This window comes from Harpegnathos saltator, unplaced genomic scaffold, assembly GCF_003227715.2.
Source record: "Harpegnathos saltator strain DR-91 unplaced genomic scaffold, Hsal_v8.6 scaffold237, whole genome shotgun sequence".
Classification (NCBI taxonomy): domain Eukaryota; kingdom Metazoa; phylum Arthropoda; class Insecta; order Hymenoptera; family Formicidae; genus Harpegnathos; species Harpegnathos saltator.
The window spans coordinates 79,039-99,584 of NW_020230025.1; the positions used below are offsets into that span (position 1 = coordinate 79,039).

At 41.2% G+C, this 20,546-nt stretch overlaps 5 protein-coding genes across 8 annotated transcripts; 2 read left to right on the forward strand and 3 right to left on the reverse strand.

Moving 5' to 3' along the window:
- Positions 1 to 135: 135 nt before the first annotated feature.
- On the reverse strand, positions 136 to 1,646 carry LOC112588525 (uncharacterized). The gene is made up of 3 exons (XM_025298762.1): positions 1,315 to 1,646; positions 880 to 949; positions 136 to 506 (listed from the first exon to the last, which is right to left on the reverse strand). The coding sequence occupies exons 1-3, from the start codon at positions 1,494 to 1,496 to the stop codon at positions 297 to 299; spliced, it is 462 nt and encodes a 153-aa protein (XP_025154547.1). The 5' UTR covers positions 1,497 to 1,646; the 3' UTR covers positions 136 to 296.
- A 722-nt stretch (positions 1,647 to 2,368) lies between these two features.
- Positions 2,369 to 3,658, reverse strand: MED6 (mediator complex subunit 6). The gene is made up of 5 exons (XM_011143648.2): positions 3,533 to 3,658; positions 3,292 to 3,451; positions 3,045 to 3,219; positions 2,672 to 2,912; positions 2,369 to 2,569 (listed from the first exon to the last, which is right to left on the reverse strand). The coding sequence occupies exons 1-5, from the start codon at positions 3,558 to 3,560 to the stop codon at positions 2,493 to 2,495; spliced, it is 681 nt and encodes a 226-aa protein (XP_011141950.1). The 5' UTR covers positions 3,561 to 3,658; the 3' UTR covers positions 2,369 to 2,492.
- A 512-nt stretch (positions 3,659 to 4,170) lies between these two features.
- Lrrk (Leucine-rich repeat kinase) lies at positions 4,171 to 16,081 on the forward strand. 4 transcript variants are annotated; one of them, XM_019842151.2, is made up of 3 exons: positions 4,171 to 4,443; positions 5,197 to 5,346; positions 5,703 to 16,081. In XM_019842151.2, the coding sequence occupies exon 3, from the start codon at positions 5,708 to 5,710 to the stop codon at positions 13,124 to 13,126; it is 7,419 nt and encodes a 2,472-aa protein (XP_019697710.1). In that variant the 5' UTR covers positions 4,171 to 4,443; positions 5,197 to 5,346; positions 5,703 to 5,707; the 3' UTR covers positions 13,127 to 16,081. The 4 variants fall into 4 exon arrangements, 3 of the variants coding, with proteins under 3 accessions (XP_019697710.1, XP_011141951.1, XP_025154541.1); XM_011143649.3 differs by having other exon boundaries at positions 5,268 to 5,346; XR_003112897.1 differs by lacking the exon at positions 5,703 to 16,081 and having other exon boundaries at positions 4,171 to 4,530; positions 5,197 to 5,274.
- A 101-nt stretch (positions 16,082 to 16,182) lies between these two features.
- On the reverse strand, positions 16,183 to 17,378 carry mRpS23 (mitochondrial ribosomal protein S23). Its single transcript, XM_011143651.3, has 4 exons — positions 17,181 to 17,378; positions 16,742 to 16,903; positions 16,453 to 16,558; positions 16,183 to 16,386 (listed from the first exon to the last, which is right to left on the reverse strand). The coding sequence occupies exons 1-4, from the start codon at positions 17,222 to 17,224 to the stop codon at positions 16,270 to 16,272; spliced, it is 429 nt and encodes a 142-aa protein (XP_011141953.1). The 5' UTR covers positions 17,225 to 17,378; the 3' UTR covers positions 16,183 to 16,269.
- Positions 17,379 to 17,721: 343 nt separating this feature from the next.
- On the forward strand, positions 17,722 to 19,786 carry RpS8 (ribosomal protein S8). The gene is made up of 5 exons (XM_011143652.2): positions 17,722 to 17,806; positions 18,607 to 18,737; positions 19,024 to 19,275; positions 19,357 to 19,486; positions 19,651 to 19,786. Exons 1-5 carry the CDS (start codon positions 17,803 to 17,805, stop codon positions 19,758 to 19,760), a joined length of 627 nt encoding a protein of 208 aa, XP_011141954.1. The 5' UTR covers positions 17,722 to 17,802; the 3' UTR covers positions 19,761 to 19,786.
- The last annotated feature ends 760 nt before the right edge of the window (positions 19,787 to 20,546 follow it).

Genomic DNA, 20,546 nt, shown 5'->3' on the forward strand with positions numbered 1-20,546 from the left:
TTGTTGAGATAATTAATCTTTCCTCTATTGTCTCAAAAGAGACTTGATACATAATGGATGAATTTCATCATAACTGACAATTAATCGCTCCAACAATATAGAGTAACTAGCTATATATGTATTTCGTGTGTGTGTCTCGTGCAAAAATTAGCAAGTCGTCCTCACGATCGTTAGTTAGAATTAATCGGAATACTCTCACCCTTTCTCATCCTAAATTATGAAGGGAACGGGGACCGCGAGTCAGGCTTCAATTAATTTTAACCAACGTTCATAGTAAACGATCCGTGGATGTGTGTCTAAAACAGCGAGCGTTTAGCGCGTGTATATTTAAGGGACGACAAGAAGCAGGGACCGTACACCAGAGCAGACCAGACTATCACACCGACCACAGCCGCCGCTAACATCAAATGAGCCCGATGACGAACGCGGCTCAAGACCCACAGCATCCACTTGCGGCCCACCGCTCTCTCGGGAAATACCGTACGACGCGATAGTGTCGCTGTATTCTAGGGATTTACGGTCATTATAGAATAACCGGTTATCAGCTTATCGGTTAATTATATACAAAAATATGCAACTTATTGGTGCAACCGGTTATCTCGCACCTCGATTCACCGCGGGGCTCATTTTTGTTTCCCAAGATAATTTTTTTAACGGCAAATGTTTCTCTAGTAAATATCGCCGTCAATAGTCGAGGAAAGATGCCCGCGCAGCAAACTATAGACCTACCGAACTAACCCCCATCTTTTATCGCGATATTAAGTTCTTATGATCGAACCGAAATATAATCGGTAATTTTCGCAATCTCTATTACGTTACTCGATGCCGCTTCCGTTCTCTTTGCAATCGCATCCTCTTTCGGAATTTCATACGCTTCACCGTATACTCGTTGCGTCCTGCCTCGCACTTGTACTTCATCTTGCGCTTCGTAGACTTCACCCTGATGCACCTTTTCGTGAACTTTACCGTATATCTCGCTATACGTCTCCTCGTGCGGCTCATGCTCGCCGTTTGTGTTCGGGAAAGACTACACATATCCCAGATATTTGACTTGTGTAGGTAAATATATATCGAGCTTGTGGACCATTCATCATACGGTGGAGAATTTCAGAACTATCGTACAATACTTTAATAATATACTTCGAAGCTTAATTAGAGTCGAAAGATTAATTATACGTGTGTGCTACGTGCTGTGAGCGTTTCATTACGGGGAGAGTCTCGGAAACAGCGGAAGAGACATGGACCTCCGAGCGGTTCGGGATGACAACTTCGACGCGTCCGCGAACGTTCGAAGGATCGATAACGTCCAATTACGAGAACGCAGGACCTACCTGCATGTTCTGCAGTTTACTTATTTGCTGACGGACTAAGCGGACCACCTTGCATTTCGCGTGTTGACAGTTCGCCAAGAACTCTGCGAAGCTTGTCTGATCATCCTGCCTTTCATCGTCTTTCAGATAACGACATTCGGTGCACGTACGCGCGTTACATATCATTTCCGATGATAACGTGATACCTCTTATCGAGTATTGCAGAGCGATCGATAAAATTGAGGAAAATCATTTCTTTTTTCTAAACGAGTCCACACTGTCGTGGCAGCTGAAGATACAAGCGAGTCGAAACGCGAAATGAGCAAACAACATGATCGATCACGTTGGATAAAAATATTCTATCTTCACTCTATCTTAATAACAGTTATGATCTTAAAAAAAGCTTTAATTTTTAATCAGTGGAATTTCCATCTAAATTCGAAAATCCAGCTAATTTTGCATATCATATAATCCGTCGAAAAATTATAAATCTAGCAAAAATCTAGATGAAACACGATTATGCACCAAATCCATGCATCGACGTATAGTAATTCCACGCGCACGGTATAGTAATCAATTATCTCTTTCTAATAAGATATGTAGGATAATTCCTGATGAAAAATATATAAATTATTAGAAAATAAAATATAATGCAATTTGATTTATAGATCGTACTAAGTATGCTTTCAATAAACATGAAATTGTATCCAGCACAGAAAGCCAATTACAAAAAACCGCCTAAGCATCGATTACAAGGATGTCCTAGCCCGATTCTTTGCTATAGGTTGGAGAGATTTAGAAGCAAATATAGGCCAAAATAAATGCCTGACAACCGATCATTCAATATATAATATATATTAAATACTTTCTTCAAAGTATAATTTTCTACTAAAGAGTAATATATAACCTTGTAACTTCAAAGATAAATATATAAATATGTTGTCTTAGGAACAATATTCTCCTATACAAATAACTGAATTGTCATATTCTTTTTTTATAGCATACATTTGATTTATCATTATAAAGTTATAATGAAGAAGCCATTAAATAAGTATTAGTCATTGTTAATTTAATTTAATCATCTACCTAAACTACATCATCTTACAAGAGAAATTTTACTTAAATATATTTTACTATTTTTTGGCTTATTACATAAAGTTACATAAATATATTTGCAAATTCTTATGTCCTTGGTTTCTTTTCTGGTGGTGGTTTCATTTCCTTCTTCTCACTTTTTGGTTCTTGTTTAATTTCAATGGCTACAATGTTAGGATATATTAGACATACAATTAAATGTTAACATAATGTTATATATATCATAAATAAAAAATAAAATGAAGAAGCACATGAATGCTACATACAAGCTTCTGTTGTTTGATGCACTGGTTTAGGCACTGGTAAAGGAAATTTACGAGTAAGCTCTGCAAGTAACATATCCACTCTCTGTCGCTGAAACAATGAGCTAGGTTCCTCACGTACTGGTTCTTTTGCAGCCCAAGCTTTGCCATTTGTGAAATCCCAGGAATAACCTTTACTAGGATGATATCGAGAATAAGAAATAGCTTCCTCAAAGGCAGATTGCACATGATGAACTGTGGAAAACTAAAATATAAAATAAACATATTTTACCATATCACTTATAATATTATATCAATCAAATTTATCTGTAAATAATAAACTATTGTTAAATGCTACTATTGAACAAAATTGCCAACACAAGATATTTTTACTTACCAGTCTAGAGCTTACAACAGATCCTAGATCTGGTGCTTGATATACTATGCCAGCTATGATATAATAGTCAGCAAGAGGAACTGCTGTAGTTGGTGAATGTCTTTGTTGTTTTCTGATTACATAGAGGATTGGTTCTTGCACATGCAACAATATATATTCCAAGCCAGTCATATTACTAAAAAGCAATGTGATAATAATTATAATCATAATAACAAAATTATACATCAAAAGATAAAAGATGGCATACGTTAATTGATCAGGGCTTAAACGTTGCATTTTTACTATTTCATTATTACAGGTCCTGTCATAGAATGGATTGCTTCTTTCCGAAAAGTAATCCATAATGTTACTTGGATTAAGAACAGGAATCCAGGCACTATCATGCCAGGATAGACCTAATAGATTTTCTGCAAAAAGGAAAATAGGAAGCAATTGTTAAATTCTAATTGTACTAACACAAAGATTAAATCATATCAATATGTTTTTACCTTGTGTAGGTGCTTTCCCAGGCATCATCTTCACATTCAATTAATAAACATTTATAAAATACACGTTAACATCTGATGGTTCAATTATATTTATCTTCCTCAATTTATCTTCCTCAATTTTAGCCTATGAATACTAAAAACAGAGAGAAGAAAGAGAGAGGTCACGGGCCACTTTTAGCCGAGCCCAGTGTGAGGCGCCATCTGCACAACCGTGCACATCAACTACGATGCCAATGGCCGCGCTCAGTAGAACAAAATGATCAGAGAGCGCTTAGTAATTATTGTCTGTGATTGGAGCATTCTTTTAGATTCTTCATAGACCCAGAAGTATTTACCAATCAGGAGCGAGATTCAGTGGAAAATCTAGTAATGTTGTCTAAAGCCAGCGGCACACGGTGCTTGTTTTCATGCTGGATTGCTTGTTGGATGAAAATACTGCGTTCTAATTGGTGCATTTCCATCCATCTTTGGAAATGTACCAATCAGAACGCAGTATTTTCATCCAGCAAGCAATCCAGCACGAAAACAAGCATCGTGTGCCGCTGGCTTAACATGGCATTTCGAACGAAAGCAAAATATCAGCGAGATGTCGCGCGAAATGCGATGCAATGAAAACATTCGCAGTCGCCCACCTCTGTTACTCGTTGCATGCCGTTCGTGCAACGGTCTCGTTTGCATCTCTCGGCTCAATTACAGGATCCGTCAGTCGTGCTGCGCGATCATCGCGCGCAATGGTGTTTTGTTGTGGTTGGGGTAATATTTCGACTTGCAGTGATGTCGACCACGATGTGACTGCATTTTTCCAACCTCGGCGATACGTTCAAAGAGTGACACTCCGGTCCGGGCGCGCTCGGCGCCCACGCTGATCCTAACCGAGGTGCGCCGAATGATGAAGGCTGAACGATGCTCCGGTGAGACAAATTAATTGAAATGCGCAAGCGAATATAACATTCTGAACGAAACAATGAAGAGTCCTTTGGAAATTCACCGAATGAGAAGTAAAGTTCCGTTTTGCACCCATAATAGATGCATCAACTGATGAGTTCAATTAATCTCATTGAGACGTATAAATTTTCACGACTTAATGACGACGAGGACGATACGTTTGATTTAAACGCGAGGTCGGATCGATTGATGTAGCTACGATTTTAAACATAACACAGCCGCGGTGCTGCAAAATTTGTACGATATTAGTGCAACTGTCGTTGACGCGAATTGCGCATCATAAAAGAAGCTGTGGTGTTCTTGTCCGGCGTGTGGGATTTCACATTCGAGTATTAATTACGACGTTTCGCGCTCTCGCTTTCATTTTTCCGTGATTCACGAACGATTAAATATGGAGGTTAGAAAACTGTGCAGCGAGCACTTTCTCGCGCGTTTTCGCGCGTGCGCGCGATACAAGTTCACTGATTTGAAAACGAGCGCAATTCGAAACTGCACGATTTACAAAGTAACAGTGTCTATTATCTTTATATATATCGCCGTTCTTACATATTATATGTTTAAAATTTAATTGCAATAGTTGAAGAAAAAAATAAGATGAGAGGATAAAAATTGGAGAAAATTTTAAAGTCTAACATATCAAGTTAAAATAAAATAGATTTAACATTTTACTTGATTACTGATTAAAGTACATTAATTCAACATAGTATATGTTTTACCAGAATAAACACCATGCAACATCCCAAAAAAGCTGTATTGCTAATGTATCAATTGTTCTATACATTTGATGCAGAAGTCACTTTGGAGAAAACAGAACTGGAGGAAATAATATGAGTAGGAATAATCATGTAATGAAATCATAAATAAAATTTGTAAGTACTATAGAAGATATATTATTATTATTTCTTTCAATGGTTTTATTAGGTTCCAATCTTATCCTGCAAACTCAAAGATAAGAGAACATATTTGCATTTTACAAGTTAAATTTTCATTCTTCCAGTGTTTTAATGTATACAAAATAATTTTTTTTTCAGTGGAAGTATATATACTTTTTCATTTTTAATGAGTTTTTATTGAAAAACTTACCTTCAAGCTGACTAAAATTCATATATTTAAAAGATAGATGTTACATATATATATTTTTTTAAACGTACTTAGATTACTCTTAAAGAAAAGAAGCTTTTTAACTAGATTCGTCTCAATCGCTACAATCACGACATATTTACAGTCTCCATGGAGGACTACACGCCGATTGACGAGGATTTCCCGGGTCGGTTACTGCACCAAGCCGCACTCTGGGACAATGCCGAACTGCTAGAGGACCTTCTACGCGGCGAGCACGCGCAGTACATCAACAGCAAGGACTCCTGGGGCAGGACACCAATGCACGCCGCAGCGATCACAGAGAACTCCCGATGTCTGGACGTGTTGCTGACCGCTAGTGCCGATCCGAACATTACCTGCGGCCCTCGGGGTCATCACAGGACACCATTGCATGTGTGCGCGGAGCACGGTCATGCGGGCAACGTGGAAAGACTACTCAACTACAATGCGGACCTCATGATCCGTGACGACGACGGCCTGAAGCCACTCGACATTGCCGAGAAGGGCAAGCACGATTCCTGCATTCGCCTACTGAAAACGGCGGCTGAGAAGTATGAGTTAGCCAAACAAGCGACCCATGCTTCTCTGCGCGCGGCTTGTATCCAAGGCGATACCGTGGCCGCTAGGAACATCATACAGGGCCTGTCCAATGACCTGGAATGCGTAGTAAACATGGCGCCGAACGGCGCCAACACGCTGCTCTTCGTGGCCTGCGAGAGCGGTCACAAGGACATCGTGCGGCTACTGCTGGATCACTGCGCCGATTGCCGGATCCACCCGGTCACCAAGTATTGTCCGCTCTACATAGCGTGTTACCATGGCAAGGTGGAAGTCGTTGACCTGCTGTTACGCCATTTCCCCAAGCAGGTGCAGATATTCACAGTGGAACGTTGGCTGCCGATCCACGCCGCCGCTATAAACGGCCACTACTTGGTGGTCGACGCGCTGCTCAAGTTCGAATATCCACAACACGTCTATCAACGCTACCGAGATCCGTCCGGCGAGTTCGAGTACGAATTGCCGTTCGACATCAACGCGCAGGACGTCACCGGCCAACACGTTCTATACATAGCTAGCATGCTGGGAAACGTCAGGTGCGTCGAGCTGCTGTTAGGCTACAAGGTGAAGGCGAGAACAATGAAAGAGGAGGACGCGAGTGGTACGCAGCAGTTACCAGTGTCCAAGCGCAAGATCTCCAGCGGTATCCAGAGGCTCATGTCCTCGTTGAACTTCCGTAGTAAAGCAACCACGGACAAAAAGGACGATAAAATGATATATCCAGTGAATCTGGATCTCTACTGCAACAACAACAGCGAGACATCGCTTCACGCGGCCGTCAGGGGCAGGCACACCGACGTGGTGAACGCCCTCCTGCAAGCTGGAGCAAATCTGGAATTACCGGTCAAGATCCCATACGATCAGAGCGATCCGGATGGCAGTTATTCGAACGTACTAACGATTGCATGCCAGAATCGCGACATAAAGATCGCAGATTTGCTACTGAAGCATGGCGCGGTCGATAACGAGTGCAAAGCTCTAAAGATCGCCGCCCAGAATCGCGACGAGGCGTTGACCGCGAAGTTGCTCTCGATTAAGGCACACCCGGACTCCGAGTACAAAATTAACAAGAAAGCTATGACGGAATGCACGCAGAGCTCGCACTTCTCCGCCCTGTCGTCCTTCGGCCACGTCACGTATTCCGCGTTGTTTCCCAAGACGCCTACCATGATCAACTGGCATAACCAGCAGTGCCACTTGTCGCAGATCCGGCTGCAGTGGCTGATCGACGCAGTGCTGCACGTGAACAAGAAATTGAGCCCACGCAACAACGACCTGGTTCTTTACGCCATCACGAGAATCGACATCTCCCACAACTCCATTACCTCCGTGCCGTCCACCGTGTTCTACCTACAAAGTCTGAGATACCTCAACATGGCGCAAAACAAGATCGACACTCTCGTGGCTGACTCGAAGAATCCCAAGGACAAGTTGTGCCCGGTTCTCGAAGAGATGTATCTGCAAGACAATCGACTGGAGCAATTGCCGGAGTTCATAATGAACTTGCCGACGCTGGAGATCATGGACGTGTCCAATAACAAACTGCAGTGCTTGCCGCAGAATCTATGGCGTGCACCCAAGCTCAAAGAGCTGAACGCGTCGTTCAATCTTCTGCGCGATTTGCCGAGTCAGGCGTCGCAGAACGTCTTGAGAAAGCGCGACGATGGTCAACCGAACGGCGCCAGCTGCCGCGGACTAGTAGCTGCCGCTATGCCGCGGGTGGAGTCCATGGAGTTCGATTCGTTCACGAAGATCGCGAACGCGCAGGTGATCGAAATGGAGCGGCCGCACGTGTGGACTAGCTCAGTGCAGGTGTCGGAGAAGATGAGCGACGACACGGAGAATGGTAACAAGTCGGTGTTGACGTCGTTGAATCTGGCGCACAACCTGTTCAACAGTATCCCGGTGGCGTTGCCGTGTTTGGCAGTAAGCTTGGTGCGTTTGAACATGGCTTACAACTCCCTGCGATCCATGAGCCACATCACCTCATACCCTGCGAGCCTCAAGCAACTGGACTTGTCGAACAATCAGATCACACGCTGGCCTAGTCTGCCGCAGATAGACAGTTCCGACAGCATGGAGCAGGCGAATACGGCCTGCTACTGCCCGGCGACGAACGCGCAGTCACCTATCGTGCCTAGCAACCGGCAGACACCCACGTCGATGCGCGACATTGTGCTGCAGTCGGTATGCACGCACAGGCGGCATTTACGGCTGGAGAATCTACGCACGCTGATATTAGCGAACAATCTATTGAATCGCATCCAGCTGACGTCAGTGGACGACGGTGAAATGCCGAGCTTTGAAGACGAGAACGTCGACAAGGACTCCAAAACCTCAGGAGGACCATCCGGCTCTAAGTCGTACCTACTTTTCCCCAACGTCAGCATGCTGGACATTAGTAACAATCAGCTAAGGGAAATCCCGCACAACATCTATGAGTTAAGCAACCTGTCGGTGTTGAACATCAGCGGCAACAACGAGATCGTCGAGCTCCCGCCGCAGATGGGTCTGCTGGGGCGGCTGTGGAACCTGAACACGCAAGGCTGTCGATTGCAGGAACCACTCAAGTCAATGATCGAATCAAAGAAGTACAAAACGATGGATGTGATCGGTTACCTCAAGTCGATCTTGGAGGACGCGAAAGCATATGCGCGTATGAAGCTGATGATCGTTGGTATTCAGGGAATCGGCAAAACTAGTTTGCTGGAACAATTACGCCAAGAGGGTGAAGTACCGAATAAGAAGAAAGCGTCCGAGCATTGGGCCAAGCGAATGGGTAACAAGAACATTAACGCCAAGACCGCCAAAGGCACAACCATCTCGACAGTAGGTGTGGACATCGGTGATTGGATCTACGAGAAGAAAGTGCGCGGACAATCATCTCACGGAGCGGTCTACTTCAGAACCTGGGATTTCGGCGGCCAGAGGGAGTACTATGCGACACATCAGTATTTCTTATCGAAGCGCAGTCTGTACTTGGTCGTGTGGAGAATAACGGACGGCTTCAAGGGCGTCTCGGAGATCTTCCAATGGTTGGTGAACATCCAAAGCAGAGCACCCAACTCGCCAGTCATCATCGTCGGCACTCACTACGACGTCTCCTATGAGCACAGCGAAGGTCTGCAGCAGTATATTCGCGACAAGTTCATCAACGTGGTAGACGCCGAGAAGTGCGGTTTGCCTAAAGTCATGGAGACCATCGAAGTGAGCTGCAAGACACGCCACAACATCAAAATGCTGTGCAATCTCATCTACGATGTCGTGTTCAGTCTGAGGTCGCCCGGTAGCAAGGAGCTCTTGCTGGAGCAGAAGGTTCCAGCGAGTTATTTGGCTCTGGAGGACGTGGTAATCCAATTGGCGCATGATAGGAAGCTATCCGGTTTAGACCCGGTGCTGAAGGCTGATCAGTATTATGCAGCGGTTAACAACGAACTCCAAAAGCTGCACAGATCCTTCAGGGATCCCGCCGAGCTGCACCAGGCGACGCTCTTCCTCCACGAGAACGGTATAATCTTGCATTATGACGACGCCACGTTGAAGGACCTGTACTTCTTGGACCCGCAATGGCTCTGCGACATGCTCGCTCATGTGGTCACCATACGGGAGATCAATCCATTCGCTCGATCTGGGATAATGAAGCTGGACGACATTCAGCATGTGTTCAAGTCTTCTACAATCTCGTCAATTGACACACAGGGCTACATCGTCAACTTGCTCAATAAATTCGAGGTTGCACTTACGTGGGATTGCCGCACGCTGTTAATACCGTCCCTCTTGCCGACCGAGGAAGATATCCTGCGTAACAATCAGATTATTAAAGTGCCGGTGAAGACACGTGGTTGGCATGTACGCGCGAAGAAAATCACGTCGCCGATGTTCGCATGTCTCGGCGCGCCCAGCGACAAAAGCAACGCCGAGTGCGTGCTCACGTCGAGATCGCAGCCGGATTGCTCCGTCACGAGATTGCTTCTGATGTCATACTTCCCAAGCGGCTTCTGGTCCAGGCTGATCACCCGAATCTTGGCCGACGATGCCATCGTCGAAATTGTTATGTCGTTCTTAGCACCCTTCAAAGATTTCGTCGACGACAACATTTTCGCGAGTCTATTGGACTTGCAGGCGGAATGGGTGCTTTGGCAGACGGGAATCGAATTACGGTACTCTGGAATAACCCTGCTACGCCTCAAGGAAGTCTACTACAGTCTGAAGAACTCACCGTACGATTATCGGCAGTTTAAGTTCAAGCTGAAGCAGGACGGCATATGGTGCACCGTGGATCTGAAGAATTCCGCTATATTGGAGATCTGGTTTCCTGTAGACACCTTGGTGATCAAGCAACCTATCATGTCCGATTCGGTGGACGAGGAGCCGATGGGCTACCAGGCGATCGTAGTGGAGCCACGGCCAGAAAGTATGCCGCAGTTGATGGCATTGATCGTGGATCATATTGATATCCTGTTGGAAGACTGGTACCCTACTTTGGGCACTCGTTTCGTCCACACGTCGGAGGGCAAGCTGCTAGTGACGAGGCTCATACCGTGCCCACGTTGTCTTCTCGGCAACACCGACGGCAACGGCGAGAGTGAGTCAAGCGACAGCGACCGGTTGATCGAAGACATTCAAAAGTATTGTGTGAACCGCGAGCGACAAAGCCAAGACAGCTACAAATCCGACGGCGACAGCGGTGTAGGCTACGACAGTCTCACGTCCAGCAGGATGCCGTCTCTGGAGGGACATCCAGATATGTCCAGGCAGAGTTCGCATTCCGAAAATACTCTCGCATACTCTTGGATGGTGGAAGAGTGCATACTAGCGGCGTACAGCAATAAATCCATCAGCTGTCCTAAGCATTCGGAGATTCCCTTGTCGCATGTCGCACCTGACATCATCTTTATGGATCTCGGCACGAAGCATCTCATCAAGTCGGAAGATTTGAAGAGAGGCAAGTTGCTGGGCCGCGGCGCCTTCGGCTTCGTCTTTCGTGGTAGCTGCCGGCTACCAGGTACCCACGTGAGGGCCGACGTGGCCATCAAGATGTTGCAGCCGGTCTCACCAGGTCCCAATTCCAAGCAGTCAGCGATCTTGGCGTACAAGGCATCACAGAGCAAATGGGACCGCGACCCGTTGCAGTACGCTTGCAAAGCTTACTGTATGGCTCGTCAAGAGCTTAATATCTTGTTGACGCTTAGGCACGCCAACATCGTGCCACTCATCGGCATAGTGGTCAGCCCGTTGGCTCTCGTGCTGGATTTGGCCCCACAAGGTGCGTTAGACGGTGTGCTGAAGAACTATCGTCGTTCTGGCGCCAAGCTGGATCCGTACACGCTCCAGGCGATAATTCTGCAGGTCGCCAAGGCGGTGGAATACTTGCATCAGCAGCACGTCATCTACCGCGACCTTAAATCCGAGAACGTACTGGTGTGGCAGATGCCGTTACCATTCCAAGAGATTCCAGAGCCGGTGCACGTGAAAGTGGCCGATTACGGTATATCGAGGCTAACGTTGCCCACCGGAGCCAAGGGTTTCGGTGGTACTGAAGGCTTCATGGCGCCTGAGATCATCAAGTACAACGGTGAAGAGGAATACACCGAGAAAGTAGACTCGTTCTCCTTCGGTATGTTCATCTACGAATTGGTGACGCTGCGCCAGCCGTTCGAGGGCCACGAGGCGGTGAAGGAGTGCATACTGGAGGGCGGTAGGCCGCCGCTCATGTACCGTGAGACCTTCCATCCATGTTACGCGCTCGATCTGATGGTGATATGTTGGGCGCAGAATCCGAAGGACCGACCGACCGCCAGCCAAATCGTCTCGATCGCGTCCGCACCCGAGTTCACACATCTGATAGACGTCACCCTGCTGACGGAACGCACGCAGGTGACTGCAGTCACCATGACGAGCCGCGGTGCGGACGATAGTCTGAATGGCGACGAGATCTGGTTCGGTCACAATAACGGCGAGGTGGACATGCTGCTCGGCACGCAGAAGGGCTGGTTGCGCCATGTGCGGATCGAGACACCCGTGATACCGTACGCGATGTGTGGTTTAGACGGCTACATCTGGATCGGCGACAACACCGGTCAGGTGCATGTCTATCTATGCGGTAACTTCGGCTGTGTAGCCAGTTACAGTCTGGAGACGGATAATGCGAGGGAATCCAAGGTGGTCGGGCTGACCCACCTGGAGCAATTGAAGCAGTTCGCCGTGGCGTTGCATAGCGGTAGGATCTGTCTGTTATCCGACACGTTCACGCAGATGAAACGGACAGAAATCGCTAGTGAGGCGCGCAACGACGTTAAAACCTACTCGCTGGCGGCAGTTTGCCGGAAGAGGCGCTTACTAGAGCTTTGGGTGGGCCAAAGCTTTGGTCGGGTGTCCGTCTACACGCTGAAGGACGGTAATCTCATAGACACGGTGCAACTGTCGCACGGAGGTGGCGGTGGAGGCAGCGGCAGCGGCAGTAGCAGCGGTGACGCTGCTATGAGGAACCTCTTTGCCACGTACTTGACCAGCGCAGCCGAGAGTTTCGTCTTCTCGTATACGTATCCGGGTTGCGTGGTGTATCAATGGGACGTGGACAGCCGGCAAATCGTTAACAAGCTCGACATGTCGAAGCTAGTACCGTGCTCGGAAAGCCTCAAGTCGATCGCCATCGAGGAGAACCTGTCGACGGAGAAGTGCCAAGTGACTGCGCTCGAGGCCAACGCCAGTCAATTGTACATCGGTACCACCTGGGGCTGCATCGTCGTCGCCGAGTGCAACACTCTACGGCCCGTCACTGTGTTCCGGCCGTTTGAGGGCAAAGTCTGCCAGATCGTGTCTTTCAGGTCCGCCGACAAGAAGAAGGTGGTGCTGGCTACAGTCGGCCAGGGCTACCGCAGCTTGATCTCGCGGTACACGGACTTCCCGCTCAAGAGCCTCGAAAGTGAAGAACTGAAGCACGGCATGTATACCCTGCTATGGCGATCGGAGAACTGGTCGGCGGCTTGATCCTCGCGGAGAGTCTAAGGCTCGTGTTCTCATTCGCGTCTAACGGTGTGTTTCGCGTTTTACATAACTGTCCGATTTTAATGACGAGGCACGCGTTTGACGACGCGCAAATTCAGGACGATCTTGAATTCTGCTCAGATGTCGAACAGATAGACCTATTACTCTTTTTTCTTGCCGCTTAAAAGTGGCTGATGAGGATCTATAAAAGATTTTTACAAATATGGAGAGACTGTAAAATATTAATACATATATAATTTGTTGATATCAAACATTTTGTTATGTATTATGTACTTTATGTTCGTTTATCTATTTTATATCTATGCGGAATATCAGATTTTCCTTGTAACTTGCGCGTATTGCCGAACATTCTATGTGAGCTTTATTTATTTTATATAAAGACGACAGAGAGTCAGTGCACATACACAGTGACATAAGATAAGAATAGACTGCATTTAGCATTGTGCGCGCGATGAACAAATGGACCTGGGTCCAATTTGGCTCTCCGTTACGAGAAAATATGACAAAACGAAGTTCCCACTGTAGCGAGATATACGGTCACAATGTGCCAATGTGCAAAGTGTTAGGATTCGCTACAATGAAACTTCTTGAAATTCCATGTAACGGGGTTGCGAGACTTCCCTTTACGGCGGCGCGATATGCGGATGTGCTTAACGGTGCGGGTTACGACTGACTATGCTTGATGAATCTTATACGTCCAATACAAGTATAGTACGCAGTGCAAAGAGTGTTCGATATGACATAAGCATGACTCAAGGCTCTATGTGCAAATAACGCAAATAACATCGTAAAATCTAAAAGAGGATAATCTCACAGATTTCAAAATCTCGACTTTTCTTGGAACATGAAGCTTATCGGACACTCTATCTATTGCGTCACATAGTGTGTAAGCAAGATCCTTAGTTCGTCCAGGATGCAGGAATTATTGAACCAAATGTGTAAGAAATATCCTTATTTTGTATAAAACTAAATCCTAAATGAGCAATCTAACGACGTCTCGGAAGATATTTTCTCGTTTGATTTAACTATCGATGAACGTTAGGAAAATCATGATACGTATTTAGACATTCAAGTATTCCTCTCTCTGGCAATTGAGATTGACGAAATGACAATTTTAAGAATGGAAGAAGCGGAAATGATTCTGATATTAAACGCGACTTGTCTCATGTCACGTGAGAAGAATATCCCGTCAAATAATATTAATATAATTCAACTGTTTTAGATATTAAAGAGATATTTTTAGGACTGTCGATCGATTTTGATAATATCGTTAATGATAAGCTTCAGTAAATTTGAGCTGTTAACGGTAATCTCGAGATAATTTCTAGATCACGCTATCTTTCCCTGCGATCCAACTACATCACGTCCAAAAGAGTATCACTCGAGTCTCGAAGATGAAAGGTTGTGGGATAAATTGTATAATTATATATTAGCGTTGTGTTATTGTATAATGCAATAGGAATATATAAGCTGTCCGCGATCGGATGCTAGAAGTATTTTGCTCAATCGAGTCATTCAATTTCCACTGACGATTTAATTATTATATACGAGATGTTTCCCAAATAACTAATGTGATATAAGACACTCAGCGGAAAGAGAAAAACGCAAGATATTGCCGAAACTAGTTACGCTACTTTTTAACTGGCTCTCTAATTCGTTTCGTTTTCAACGAAGAGCTTTTCAGAAAACTGGCCAAAAATGCTGTTTGCTTGATAAAGAATCGATTCTCTTTTTTTGATACGTAAACTGCAGGATAGTTCTTATAATAGTTTGTACCAACTAAGCGAGAGAGAGAGAGAGGGGGGGGGTAAGTGACGTAATGAGACGTAAGTGAGTAATGAGATTCACATGTCGAGATTGACATATCGTACTTCCAGGATAAGACTGACGCAATTGAGATGAATAACTAAATCTTCCATCAAGAAAATGTCATCAAGTATCATCATTCTGTTAAGGAAAAATATATATTTTATTTTAGATAAGAGAATAGAATTTTAAAAAATTCAAGAATGTCTAATTGACTAAATACAAAAAAATATATTAGTTTCTTATTCTCGTGATAATTCGCCGTTTTAAATTGCGTTAGTCTTACTCAGAAGATACGATACTTGTGTTACGGAATAAAAGTACCGATGCTCGATTTTTTCAATGTTTCTCAAATACTCATTAGGGAATGTTAAATGGAATAAGTAACGTTAAATTGAAATTGTTGATTTCTAACAGCTACATTTCTCTTTAATATAAATGATATTTTTAACAGATATCAACAAAACAAGATGATATTTAAAGAGATAATTATTCGTTAATTGGTCACAAGCCGGATAGTGTCTCGAATAAATGTGATAAAATCGATCATGAGTCCTTTTATCGTGTGCAATAAATATACGATGTTTATGGCTTGCTACGTTCCTGAATTTGGAATGTTCGGTATATTAAATAGCTTTAATTTATATATATATATATAAATAACATATACATATTGGATTTATTTATACGAGATAAATTTGCGTACCTTTTATACTTATTTTTAAGTTACTTGTACCTGCAAAAAGCGCATGTGAAGCGAATTATAGTGATATACAGCGCAGCTTGTATCCTTTGTTTCTTAACATGTCAACTATTATTACAAGCTAGGAATTATATATTGTAGTATACAACAAACTCGAGATTATATTGTCAAATACGTCTCAAAGTGCGATGAGTGATTAATACTATAAAGGAAAGGAAAAAGTACTAGTTATTACAATATGATAGAAGATTTTACGATTGATCTCTGTACATTAGAAACGTCAGTAATTAGAGTAATTTTACGTTCACTCATCATAAAGATTCTCGTGGTTTATCATTCCTTATTCACTACAGCGTGTTATAACTTTGCCGAGATTCATTGTTACTTAATATATTGATTGTCACGAAATATAAACTGTTGTTGAACAAGCTTCATCGATTTTAATTTCTGCTCCTATGTAAGTGCAAAACCGGAGAGTGCACAAAGATATTAACATATGTAATATAAATTACTATATAGCTATCAGAAAAATTGGAAAAACAACTTTTATTGGACACTAAACTTACTATTAAACTTATAAAACAACAATATACTTTATGGTCATTTACTTTATCAATCATTTAGGATTATTGAGTAATTCATCCATCTTCCTTAATTCCATTCTCGTTTCTTCTTCAGACCTATATTGTTTCATTGCCTGTTGATATGTATCGTCCGCCAATAATCTTTCTTCCTATCGGTTAAATATACTTTTAGTATCATGCTTTTGATATACCCAATATAATATAAATAATTATACCTTTTGTATTGCTTTATATATAGAGAAAAAATTTTGGAATGCAGTTTTTATGTTTTCTTTTTCCAAATTAGTAGCTGGTAGAAAGCTTTGATCTTTATGAAACCTTCTACAAAAGTAAATATAATAATGAACAATGTTTAATATCTATAATAAGAACAATATATAAGTAATAACAAGATGATATAGCAAAAACTAATAAACTGAAATAATAGTAATAATAACAGTAACTAATAATATCTGAATAATACAACATAAAAATTATACTAAATATAATATATTAACATCTTACGCTCGCACAAGATCTTCTTCATAAAAAATGGTTCTAACAGGCTTGCTTGGCAATTGTCTATCAAATCTAGGTTCATATTTTGGAGGAAAAGCTTCATATACTATCATCCACAAAGGTTTGTCTTCTTGTTTCATGGCTCCGCTACGTAACAGTGAGTTAACTCTGAAATTCATTACATTATTTAAAAACGCAGTAATTAAAAATTCTTTAGATCAACAACTGTTAAGGAATCTAAGCCTACTTTTTTATAAATTATTTTTACATAAAATGATCAGTGAAACATTAATAAAAAAACATTAATAAAACATTAATAAAACAATAAAGAAACATTAATAAAAAAATTTTTTATAGTTTTTTTTATAACTGTTGGTCTGATTGTTTTATTTATGTATGAATATAGCAGGTATATTCGATGGAATTATAAAAATCTCAGACTCACCTGCTATACACTGTACCGATCTTTTCCAACCTGCTTTGCGCCATCGTGTAATTTTTTTAATGTAACACAAAAATCGACCTACTGGACCGTTCTCACAGAAATTTTATATATAACCTAAACTTATAACCTAAATTTTCGAACGGTATTTAAAATCAATCAGTATCCTTTTGAAAATATCTAAGTTAAACCTTAAAACATATAGTAGTTAGAACATATGTTTGAAAATGGATCTAAAAGAGAGAGAGTAAGAAGGGGTATTCGTGTCTCTCTCAAGAACATCAAACTATAGGCTGCGTTCCGATAGGCCGGTTGCTGACTATCCAATCCTTCAATCCAATCAACGTCACATATGTCGCATGTTTATAACTATTTCCGAACAAGCATTTTTTTTGGATTGTTTGTTTACTAAAATTAAAAAATAAAATTGAAAATTATTTATCTCGCTGGAAACACATTTTAAATTAATTTATTTTCTTTCAGAATTATCAAAGGGAATATCCCTAGATAGCTGGAAGTCTCCGGAAGTTGTATCTGGATAATTGTTATCCCATCTAGGTAACCACCTTACTTTTGTGGTATGTAGTGGAGTGTCCTTTTTATTTCCTATTTGCTTCGTGGCAACATGGGTAAGAAAAGTGTTCTTATAGAAATTTATCGAAAATATTCTTATTTGCTTATAAATGCGCATCTTCTCATTACAATATTGCATTAAAATATAAACAACACACGAAAATTATTTTATCCGTTCTTTGAACAAAAATATTTTTGTGTCCTCACAACTTATGAAAAAGCAAATGTCGTCGAGCGTTACTGAACGATGATGCACATGTGCTATTCTCTTCTACAATATATATTTTTCGCTTATTTAGAAACAAATATTCCATCATCGATATATTCAACTATTATAATTTATTGATATAATTATAAATTTTCAAAATCCATGTAATATTCGTATTCACCAATGTTGATTAAATTTTTATTTGAATCATTGTATAGAATTTAAACTAGGTTAAGGTTTAATCGGTGTTGGTAGAGATAAGTATAAGAAGTTGCAAGTTATGTGAAATCAGTATTGATAGCTATGCATTTGCATAGATTTTTAATAAAAAACTTTCAACAGTCTATTAACATAAATTATTCACAAATAAATTTTGACTTGGCTCCTTTTTTTTCTTTTTAGCTGCATTCAAACTTTGTTCCTTTTCTCTTCAATACACGTTTATATACTTATTCACTCCAACAACAAAAAATATAACCTAGTTTAACTAAAAAAAGCAGACTTTGAATTAATAATTATTTCTACTAATGTTTAAATTTTAATTTGAGTTGAAATTTTTTAAATCTTAAATTTAGATTGTTTAATTAATATTGTGAGAATTTTATGAAAAGGCTTCTTTCTGATATGTTGATTAACATGGTATTACAGGTATTTCGAGAGATCATTGGCATAAGAGAAGAGCTACTGGTGGCAAGAGGAAGCCTATTCGTAAGAAGAGGAAGTTTGAATTAGGACGTCCAGCTGCCAATACTAAACTTGGGCCTCAGCGGATTCATACTGTGAATAAATTATAATGTATAATGTCCATAAAAGTAAAAGAATATAAATTAATATCACAATATTCAAATATAAAATATTAAATAGTATTTATATTATAATTATTTGCAGGCAACTAATATTTTGATAATTTAGTTTTTGATTAATTGAATTACTATGTGATGAATTATTTATCTATTCTGAGTGCTATGCTGACAACTTCCCACAGCACGCTGATATAAACATTAGATAATAATTTATTTCTTATTTCATACTTTGAAGGTTGTGAAGTTTTTTCTTTTTTACTAGGTCCGTACACGAGGAGGCAACAAGAAGTATAGAGCTCTTAGATTGGATACAGGAAATTTTTCTTGGGGTTCAGAATGTAGTACCAGGAAAACCCGTATCATTGATGTAGTTTACAATGCATCAAACAATGAATTGGTACGTACCAAGACTTTGGTAAAGAATGCCATTGTCACCATTGATGCTACACCATTTAGACAATGGTATGAAAGCCATTATGTTCTCCCACTTGGCCGTAAAAGGGGTGCTAAATTAGTAAGTATTTATTATAATTTGTTTAAAATTTACATGAAACTTTACATATAATGAAAACTATTACATAAAATATTTTAATAGACTGAAGCTGAAGAAGAAGTATTGAACAAGAAACGTTCAAAGAAAGCAGAGGCTAAATACAAGGCAAGGCAGCGTTTTGCCAAGGTTGAAACTGCTTTGGAAGAACAATTTGCAACAGGACGTGTACTTGGTATGAAAATTTTAATTATTTTATAGAAAAAAAAGATACTTCTTTGCAAACAGATGTTAAAGTCATTGGGTTGTAATTACAAGATACTTTTTGCTCTTTGTATGAATGCTTGTAATGCATATTTAATGATAATTCAAACTCAAAGGTAATATTTTTAATTTTAGCCTGTATAGCAAGCAGACCTGGCCAGTGTGGCAGAGCTGATGGCTACATTCTTGAAGGCAAAGAACTGGAATTCTATATGAGAAAAATTAAGAGCAAGAAAGCTAAATAAACATGTGATTGTTTGAATCTACCATACATCCGACTTTTATTTGTTCTTAATTCTTAATTAAACTTAAAAAATAAAATTTTTTAAATTACTTAAATTATGTTTGAGATATAATAATAGACAGAAAAGCAATTATTTCATATGAATTTAAAACTTATTCATCTTGTCCAACAAGAAAATTATACTATTAGACCATATGTCATCTTACATGGTTTGATAACTGTTATATGCAATCATAAAAATATCTGTCCATTTTGAATCACAGAATCGTAGAAAATGCCTGATTTTTTAAAATAATGCTGGAAAACTGACATTTTCGGAGATTAGAAGGAAGAATTTGTGGGTGGTATCATCTTGTGTAATTTGACTATCGAATGCAATGCTCTTTCAGAATATGGTCACATGGAGATCGAAATAGCAGCAGAAGAGAAATAAACAAGCGAAGGGGGAGGGGGGTTAATCAATCAGAACAATTCCGTTCTGTCTTCTCAATAATAACTAACTAAAATAACCGTACCCTCAGTTTTCCATTTTCCTAGTGGTTTTAGATTAATAAATATTTAGGCGGATTAGCACCTTGACAAAAAAACATACTAACAGAAACTAAGGCGAGTATTCATAGTCAGGTCTTATATTTAAGATCGTCTTAAGTACATCTTCAGATACCCCGTAGCCAATGAAATAATTTGTACAGCATCTGAAAATGAACTTAAGACGGTCTTAAATATAACATCCGACTATGAATACCGGCCTAAGAGAGTGACAGACAGAAAAACTCTTGCAAGAGAG